At 47.3% G+C, this 10,339-nt stretch overlaps 1 protein-coding gene across 1 annotated transcript in view; it reads right to left on the reverse strand.

The window, feature by feature from the left end:
* Window positions 1–6,652: 6,652 nt before the first annotated feature.
* cnksr1 (connector enhancer of kinase suppressor of Ras 1) overlaps window positions 6,653–10,339 on the reverse strand; it is a 75,028-nt gene continuing 71,341 nt past the window's right edge. The window contains 1 exon segment of the mRNA XM_048253801.1: window positions 6,653–7,379. Coding sequence (XP_048109758.1) covers window positions 7,101–7,379 — 279 coding nt within the window. The 3' untranslated portion in view covers window positions 6,653–7,100.

The raw sequence follows: 10,339 nt of genomic DNA on the forward strand, positions 1-10,339 counted from the left end.
ACCTGCATGGCTGATTCGTTTCATATGAAGTCAGGACTGTGTCAGAATTCATGAAATGTTTCCTTTCCTCAGAGAGTTGCCAAAGCGTGTGGTTTGTTTAAAACCACACTGCGTGTTGCCTCTGGTACGGCAGAGCAGCTGCTGAAGTGAGTGGAGATTCAAGGGAATGCTACTCAGTAAAAACAATATCCACCATGACGTAACATAACTTTCCCATCTCCTTCCCCATGTCCCCTTGTGCAACTGCACACACTGTCTCCTCTTAACAGTGCAGGAGAAATGGAGACACTGCTATGCGCTCTGCGTAGCTGGGAGTGTGTGTGAGTGTGTGAGTATGATTTGGCACCGTGCCAAGTTCAGTTGAGGGTGGAGTCTCCAGGGAGGATCTTGGGCGAGTGGTGCGATTTGTCTGTCTGGGATGCCATCAGCGGTCAGGCCTGGCCAGCCCTGAGACGGGACACATGTAGAGGAAGACAGTGTGTGCAGAAAGACATTAGTCCCTTATGCTGTCCAGAGCGCTTCTTAAGGAGCTCCATCCATCACGCTCCGAGTGCAGACGCCAGGTGTTGGAGAGGCACTCACTTGAGCTGCTGAATGAGCCCGGCACACTTCTCCGGAGCGCCGCGTGGAACAAGGCCTGCAGCTGCTGCTGTTGCCACTTCTGTCTGAGATTGTGTGTGTGAGAGAGACAGCTTGGGCAGAGCACATCTCAGAGTCATATCTGGGAGAGATGTTTTATAATCAGACAGGAGATGGAGGTAGTGTGTGTGTGTGTGTGTCTGGGGAGGGTTGGTAAGTGTGTGTACAGGCAGTTATGTATGTATCTTTGGTTACCATGGCGATGCATGCCACTGCGGGTACGAGGAACCACAGCCTACTGTCTGCGCGAAAGACAAAGACCTTTTTCTCTAAAAGGAGAAATGAAGTTAAGGAATTGAAAATACTATACAAATGCAAACCCTATCACTCAAACAACACACACACACACACACACACAAACACACACAAACCACACACACACAATGTCTGTCTTCAAGTCAAACTAATGATGCCACCACCACAATAAAACAGACATGAACGGGAACAACAAACAAAGATGCTAATGAAAGATGCTAATGAAAGCTGAGCACTCAGGCTCGTAATTAAACCATCTGTCACACAGCCAACAAGTGCCAAATCTGTCACTGTTCACACAGCAGAGAAGGGAGATATGCATTTGTTGATGTTAGCCTACTTGAGCAGATAAATGACAGAGCAATGTATGGACCTTAGACACATGGCAGTGTCTAATGCCATGGAAAGTACTGCTATGGTACGCTACGCTAGTTGCTATGGTACGCTACGCTAGCTGCTTTTCATCAGAGCTCTGAGAAAGGAAGGTGTACCCACAGCCCGTTTATGGAGAGCCGGATCACTCCCTATTAACTCCATTGTACCTGCAATCTGTTGCAGTTCCGCTAGGGGCGATCACAAATAAGTGCAAAAACAATGGGGGTCTATGGAGCTAGACGGCTAAATTTGTCTCTTTCACCTGGTTGTCGTTGAGAAATTGAAGATTTGATTGTGGTTTCTGCAAGCTCAATATGGATTGTAGGTCAAAAGTTGAATGAATGAGTAGTCACATCTTTTCGATTTCTTACAGGTTGGGTCGTTGTTGCCCACAACACACTAGCTTTCTGCTAATGAATAACGTCATTGACACATTTGAAAGGCTTTTTAGAACAAATAAGTGACTCAAAAAATAATACTCAGCGGGTTGTATTTTCTCTGCCCCCTCTTTTGACTGCAACATTCGAATTTCTGGGCAAAAAATTATATCCCGAAATCCCGATGGATTTGAGGGGTACAGCTCCATAGGCCTACATTCATTCTGCACTTATTCGTGAGCGCCCTCATGTGGAACCAGAATAGAAACTGCAACCAGTTCAGAAACCGGAAGTTTCCCAAGAGTGGCAGTTCTCCCCTTATTAGACATTCTCTGGTGTACCCCAGGCTGTTAGCATTAGTTAGCAAAGCTCCATTTACATTCCAGTCTGTTAGCATTAGTTAGCAAAGCTCCATTTACATTCCAGTCTGTTAGCATTCGTGTTAGTGGTAGGCCTATATAATACTGTGCATTATAAAACACTTTTTATGTCTCTCTCTCTCTCTAGATGGGTTAGGTTAGGATATATTCAACTAGATCAAACTACTAACTAAAAAATAAATAGACTACTCCTGGCAGTAGGCTAAATCTAAAGCAAACATATACAGCGTTAATAACTGATTTCATGGTGGTTCTTGTACGTATACGCAAGTATACTTACAAGTGAGAGAGTGGGGTGGATGTCCCCAAGACTGTGGTTTGGACTTACAAGGTGCTAATAAATAGGAAAAGTGTAATTATTTAAAACACACTATAAGGCCAAGGCAGTGGCTGAACAAGTTAATGCAAGACAAATGTAGACTACATGGCAGCCTGAGGACGCATATACTGTATTTAACTGTGCTGATCAAATGAGCTGATTGTGTGTGATCAATGATTGCGTAACTGCAGGGCAGTAAGCGGTTGCCCACCTAACAGCTCTCCATGGATAAAATAGGCACTTGGTGAGTCAGAATGACGCAGGCACCGACGATGACCTTCAAATGATGACGACCTTCAGACTAGGACATCACGTCTCCAGAGCAACTGACATTATGCTGCAGTGGTGACACACCGATAATTCACCAGCAGCATAAAAATGAACAGTGTGTGTTACACACCACCTCATCAGTGTGTGCTGGACACCTCAGGGTCTGGGCACTTGCTTCTCCTTCACACAGACAGGATCTCTGGCAGCCCCTCCCAGATGTTGTTGAACTCTGAGAGCCATGTGAGCCACCACACACACACACACACACACACACACACAAATATGCACACACACACACACAAACACACTCACACATACACAAACATGCACACACACACACACACTCACACATACAGACACACAGTCCCTCCCAGGTGTTGTTGAACTCCAGCCATATGAGCCTCATCTGGGTCTGCTGTGAGGGTCTTATGAAGTGCACTCACAGAACCTCTCTCCCACGCGCACACACACACACAAACACACACGGACACACACACACACACACACACACACACACACACACACACTCTCAGAGGACACACACACACACACACATACAGGCCCTGTAAAGGGCTCTTCACTAATTAAAAAACCATAAAGCCGGCAAACAGACATCTTTCCTCTTAAAGGAGAATTCAGGTGATATTTCAAATACATCTCAGTTTCTCGAGGTCACCAAGTGCTGTCCGGTACGGTTTTACCCAGTTTGGATTACTGCAGCCAACAGCTTAAGTAGCCAGGCAGCTGCCCCATGAAAATGCCCCCAGAGTATAGCAATGTAGCTGCCCCATGTTCATGCCCCCAGAGATTAGCACTGTAGCTGCCCCTGCCCCATGTTCATGCCCCCAGAGTATAGCACTGTAGCTGCCCCATGTTCATTCCCCAGAGTGTAGCACTGTAGCTGCCCCATGTTCATGCCCCAGAGTGTAGCACTGTAGCTGCCTGGAAGCTCCAATTGTTGGCTGTAGCAACTTGAGAAGATCTATGTGAAAAATTGCCGGAATTCTCCTTTAATGCAAACGGTTTGGGTCTGCAGTGGAAACAAGCACAGGGGTGAGACATGCTGTGATGTTATATCACAATGTCTTTGCTACTGTGAACGAAAAATATTAAAGACCACCTCCCATGAAAATGAAGTGTTTAACCTTGATGACGTGATGTCTGTTATGTTTTACAAGCCATATGAGTGAAATAAGCAGTCAATGTCATGGCCAAGGATTTCTGTTTTGGATCTACATGTTGACAGCCCAGGTGGGCCAATCAGGCATCAGTCCCTGAGTGAGTCATAAGGGTACATAAGTATAAGTATAAGTATATATACTCTTTTGATCCCGTGAGGGAAATTTGGTCTCTGCATTTATCCCAATCCGTGAATTACGGATTGTGTTGTGCTGACGACACAACTCTGGTGGGTCTCATCACCAAGGGCGACGAGACTCAATACAGGTTGGAGGTCGACCATCTGACCACGCGTGGTGCAGGGACAACAACCTCCTGCTGAGCGTCAGCAAGACCAAAGAGATTGTTGTTGACTTCGGAGAGGTCACACCCAACACCTGCCACTGACCATCGGCGGTGCTGTGGTGGAAGAGCGAGCAGCACCAAATTCCTGGGGGTGCACATCAGTGAAGACCTCTCCTGGACCACCAACACTGCATCACTGGCGAAGAGAGCTCAGCGCCCGCCTGTACTTCCTGGAAACTCAGGCGAGCAAGTGCTCCACCAGCCATCATGACCACATTCTACCGAGGCACCATTGAGAGCATCCTCTCCAGCTGTATCAGCTGTGTGGCGGAAGCTGCACTGAATACAACAGGAAAGCCCTGCAGCGCATAGTGAACACAGCTGGAAGGATCATTGGTGCTTCACTCCCCTCCCTGAAGGACATTTACACCACCCACCTCACCCATAAAGGTGACCAAAATTGTGAGTGATGCAAGTCACCCGCTCACAATCTGTTTGATCTACTGCCCTCTGGGAAGAGGTACAGAAGCCTGCGGCTCCCGCACTACCAGACTCACCAACAGCTTCATACACCAAGCTGTAAGGATGCTGAACTCTCTCCCTCCTCTCCCCCTCCACCCTCAGCTACATAACATCCTGGACATTGGACCCACAATGGCCGCCTGCACTACCCACTTGCACACTTGAACACTTGCACACTTGTACACTTTACAACTTGGTGTTGTTGTCCTGAAAACACAACACTTCTGCTGCTCTTACATAACTTGCACCACTATGCCACTTTCTTTATTACTCAGGTCAAACAGAACTACCCAAGCCTCTTATTGGCCTGACTTTGCACTAGTTTTTTATTGACTGTCTATGCACAATTTCAACAAAATTTTGCTGCTCTTATTTTTTCATTATTATATGTGCCCTCTTATTTACTTATTTACTTACTTTTTTGTTTACTTGAATGTTATGTTTGTCTGTGGACTTAAAATTGGTAAAATATGTCTTGTCTTCACCGTGGGATAGTGAGAAACGTAATTTCGATCTCTTTGTATGTCTGGAACATGTGAAGAAATTGACAATAAAGCTGACTTTGACTTTGACTTTGAATTAGTGAAACACACTGCACACGGTGAACACACAGTGAGGTGAATCACACACTAATCCCGGTGCAGTGAGCTGCCTGCATCAACAGTGGCGCTCGGGGAGCAGTGAGGGGTTAGGTGCCTTGCTCAAGGGCACTTCAGCCATGCCTACTGGTCAGAGTTTGAACTGGCAACCCTTCAGTTACAAGTCCAAAGCGCTAACCAGTAGGCCACGGCTGCCCATAACCAATCCTGAGTACCTGGGGGTTGGACAATTTTTCATAAAGTCGAATGCTAGCTAACATGTCAGGTGATGGAGCCAATTGAAGTGTGATCAGTATGTTAGCTCAGTCTCAGAGCAGAGACGGTGCTGGAGCAGCGACTAGCATGTTAGCTCAGTCTCAGAGCAGAGACGGTGCTGGAGCAGCGACTAGCATGTTAGCTCAGTCTCAGAGCAGAGACGGTGCTGGAGCAGCGACTAGCATGTTAGCTCAGTCTCAGAGCAAAGACGGTGCTGGAGCAGCGACTAGCATGTTAGCTCAGTCTCAGAGCAAAGACGGTGCTGGAGCAGCGACTAGCATGTTAGCTCAGTCTCAGAGTGGAGCTCAGAGCAGTGGAACTCAGTTGGTAACCCTCATGGGAACAGCACAGTAAAACCAGAGACTTTCTAATGAGGAGACACAGCACTCAAAATCCTCCATAGAAATGCATGGGGTTAGTTCATAACGCCAATATGGCTGCTGTCTACACATATCCCGCCCCTTCCTGTAGGCCTCCCCATTCACTTGAATAGGAAAATAGCTGCCCGATTACTGCCAAAAGTGCATTACAAGATGGCCACCGAGTGACTTTGGTAAAATACTCCTCCACAACACAGCAGGGTTCCCAGAGCCTGATACTCAAGGAGCACAGCTGGTCCTCATCGGCTATGAAACCAGAAGACAGGTAAAGGTGGAGTTTGTTTTAAAAATGACAAATGAGATGTGGGCCGCATTTTCAGTATCCATGTTCAGGGCAGAACCCGTGATCAGGTGCGTCTGGCTCAGATAGCACATACTGTGAACTCAGAGAGCTTTGGTGAAATAAACACACGAAGAAACATTGATTTTTGTTATATTACATTTAAAGATGCACAGAGATAAAACAATATAAACATTTTCTTAAAATAATTTCTCAACATCTTGGGGAGGGGATAGGAGAGGGGGAATAGGACAAGCTTTTTTTTTTTGGCTCATTAATTCATTATTACAGCCACATTGGGATTTTTAGTTAAGACATTTACAACCAAGAGCAATGGTGGATATGTCCAGCCACCTCAGTCTCCTAACGTGACCATGACAATGCTGGGAGTCCACTGAGGGCCATTAGGACCCCATGTGCTGTTCCTATTGGGAGAAGACAGTCATCTGAGGACAGTCGTGCTGCCCAGACTCAGGCCCCCAGGTTTCCTGAGGGCAGTGGGTTTTTTTTTTTTTCATGGGCGTTTTATGATCCTTGGATTCAAAAGAGGCCTTATGAGGACATTTAAAAACGTGGGATTGTGGGAAGATTTCCTCGTGGATATGCAGAGGCACCTCTAGCCCTCGTGGGAACAATCTCAGTTGTAGCGCACCAGTTGCAGTTTTACAGGTATGCACACCTCGACCACTCATGGAGACCATCTTAGTTTTACAAGGACGCTTCCAGCGGCCCTCAGAAGTATCACAGGGACGCTTTTTTAGTTTTTACAGGGACGTTTCTTGCGGTCGTCAGATCTAGAAGTGTTACAGTTTTAGAGACGTTTCTGGTGGTCATCAGATGTAGAAGTAGTTGTCGGAGGCGCTGGCCGAGCTCAGATTAAGAGGGTCGCCGGACAGCTCCATCTGGGAGATGTCCGAGGCCGTGGTCGTTGTTGTCGTGTCCAACACCTCAGGCAGCTCCGCGTCCACCAGGTCTTCTCCGAGGCTCAGACGCAGTCCGAACGCTCCTCCATGACCATCGCTAACGCCGACGCTGTTGCCACCCTGCGTCTCCACCTCGCTGCGGTCACCTTGGGGATCTGACCCCTCCGCTGTCTCGTCCGGCGGCCCGTGGCGTGCTCTTTCTCTTTCTCCTTCTCGGCCGCTAGCCGGTCGATCTCAAGGATGAGATCCTCATTGCACTGCTTCCACTCTCGGAACTTCTCCACCGTCAGGTCCGAGTCGTCCAGAATCTTGTTGAGGAGCTGCAGCTCCGCCTCCTTCGCCTGGGACCGCACAAACAAACAGACAAACAAATAAACAAACAAACAAACAAAACACATTTCAATGTGTGCAAAAAACACAAAACACTTTTCAGAGTTAAGTTAAAGTTCACTGATATTTAGCAGATGCTTTTATCGACACAGACTCACAACAGCGTAGCAGGTAAACTATGTTGTTTGTTTATTCAGAATGGAATGGATCGCAAATGGATTCGAATAAAGAAAAGTAAGCCACTTACAACGTAAAATGGCCTTATGTCCCTGCAGCAAAACTCTATGCATTTCTCTGTGAGGGCTTGGAGAGGTGAGAAAAGAGCACATTGAAGGCTGCCTACAGTATCATCCTTTCTGCCATGGCAAGCCTGCTTCATGTGTCTGTTCATCGTCAAAGTCCCCCTTTTTTTGCTGTTAAAGGCGAGCAGTGTGCCGCACTTAATGCACGTGACAAAGCCAACACATATGTTGTCACTGCCCACGACTTATTCAAAATGGTTCCTCTGACTTCCCTCCAAACTTGCTCAAAGTTATTTCTCTGGTTTGTATTTTTTTCTTCATGTTGCACTTACGCTGCACAATACAGCACGAGAACTGAACTTGGGTGGACTGATTTTCAGTCTGTGGCGTTACCACTGTTCCCCTGTTGCTCTGGACGGCAGCTATTTAAAAGGGTCATCTCATAAAAACACTCTGCTGATAGCTTCACTCTCTTTCAGCTGCATTGTCTTGGAATAAACAAGTTGATTGGTCTGAGCAGAGGCCAGTTAATCAGATGAAGGGAATGTAATAGCCGTAGATAATAAGTGGACTGAACCCTGGACTGGAGAGTGCGCTCCTACTGAAACAGAGACATGCAATTACTCGCACATGAGATGTGATGAGCTCAACACTAATGGCCTGAACAACAGCCTGCTCTCAGACCAACCCACACCACACCAGGGTCAGATTAGGGTCAGATGTGTGTGTGTGTGTGTGTGGTGGGTATATTACTGAGGAGTGTATGTGTGTGTGTGTGTGTAGTGGGTATATTACTGAGGGTTGTGTGTGGGGGAGCAGTGTTGTTGTGGGGATATTTTTAGTGTGTGTGTGTGTGTGTGTGTGGGGGGCTATTTTAATGACGCCACTGCAAACAATGTCACACTCACAAAGTCAAAGTCAAAGTCAGCTTTATTGTCAATTTCTTCACATGTTCCAGACATACAAAGAGATCGAAATTACGTTTCTCACTATCCCACGGTGAAGACAAGACATATTTTACCAATTTAAGTCCACAGACAAACATAACATTCAAGTAAACAAAAAAGTAAGTAAATAAGTAAATAAGAGGGCACATTTAATAATGAAAAAATAAGAGCAGCAAAATTTGGTTGAAATTGTGCATAGACAGTCAATAAAATACTAGTGCAAAGTCAGGCCAATAAAAGGCTTGGGTAGTTCTGTTTGACGTAATAAAGAAAGTGGCATAGTGGTGCAAGTTATGTAAGAGCAGCAGAAGTGTTGTGTTTTCAGGACAACAACACCAAGTTGTAAAGTGTACAAGTGTGCAAGTGTTCAAGTGTGCAAGTGGAGTAGTGCAGGCGGCCATTGTGGGTCCAATGTCCAGGATGTTATGTAGCTGAGGGTGGAGGGGGGGAGAGGAGGGAGAGAGTTCAGCATCCTTACAGCTTGGTGTATGAAGCTGTTGGTGAGTCTGGTAGTCTTGGGGGCGCAGGCTTCTGTACCTCTTCCCAGAGGGCAGTAGATCAAACAGATTGTGGCGGGGTGACTTGCATCACTCACAATTTTTGGTCGCCTGCGGTGAGGTGGGTGGTGTAAATGTCCTTCAGGGAGGGAGTGAAGCACCATTGATCCTTCCAGCTGTGTTCACTATGGCTGCAGGGCTTTCCTGTTGTATTCAGTGCAGCTTCCGCCCCACAGCCGATACAGCTGGAGAGGATGCTCTCAATGGTGCCTCGGTAGAATGTGGTCATGATGGCTGGTGGAGCACTTGCTGCGCCTGAGTTTCCGCAGGAAGTACAGGCGCTGAGCTCTCTTCGCCAGTGATGCAGTGTTGGTGGTCAGGAGAGGTCTTCACTGATGTGCACCCCAGGAATTTGGTGCTGCTCGCTCTCCACCACAGCACCGTCGATGGTCAGTGGCAGGTGTTGGGTGTGACCTCCGAAGTCAACAACAATCTCTTTGGTCTTGCTGGCGTTCAGCAGGAGGTTGTTGTCCCTGCACCCGTGGTCAGATGGTGCGACCTCCAACCTGTATTGAGTCTCATTAAGCCCTTGGTGATGAGACCCACCAGAGATTGTGTCGTCAGCAAATTTCACTATGTGATTGTTGCTGTAGGTTGCAGTGCAGTCATCATCGTCAGCAGGAGTGAAGAGCAGCGGACTGAGCACGCAGCCTTGGGGGCCCTGTGCTCAGTGTGATGCTGCTTGAGGTATTGTTGCCAACACATTACTACTTGGGGCCTCTGACAGAGGAAGTCCAGTAGCCAGTTGCAGAGGTAGGTACTGAGTCCCAGTTTGTCAAGTTTGCAGATGAGTTGTTGTGGTATTATGGTGTTGAATGCAGAACTAAAGTCTATAAACAGCAATCTTACATATGAGTCTCTTTTTCCAGGTGGGTGAGGGCTGGGTGGAGGGCAGAGCAGATTGCATCCTCTGTAGGCCGCTTGGCTCGGTATGCAAACTGGAAGGGTCAGGGTGGGGGGGGAGAATGGCTTTGATATGTGATATGACAAGCCGCTCAAAGCACTTCATGATGATGGGTGTCAGTGCCACAGGGCGGTAGTCATTGAAGCAGGATGGAGCAGTTTTTTCTTCGCACAGGTATGATGGTGGCAGCTTTGAAACATGATGGGACGATGGCTTGCTTCGGGGAAGTGTTAAAGATGTCTGTGAAGACATCCTTAAGCTCCCTGCATGATCCTTCAGCGCCGCGACCTGGGATGTTGTCTGGACCTGTTGCCTTTACGG

Source organism: Alosa alosa, chromosome 1, assembly GCF_017589495.1.
Source record: "Alosa alosa isolate M-15738 ecotype Scorff River chromosome 1, AALO_Geno_1.1, whole genome shotgun sequence".
NCBI lineage: Eukaryota > Metazoa > Chordata > Actinopteri > Clupeiformes > Clupeidae > Alosa > Alosa alosa.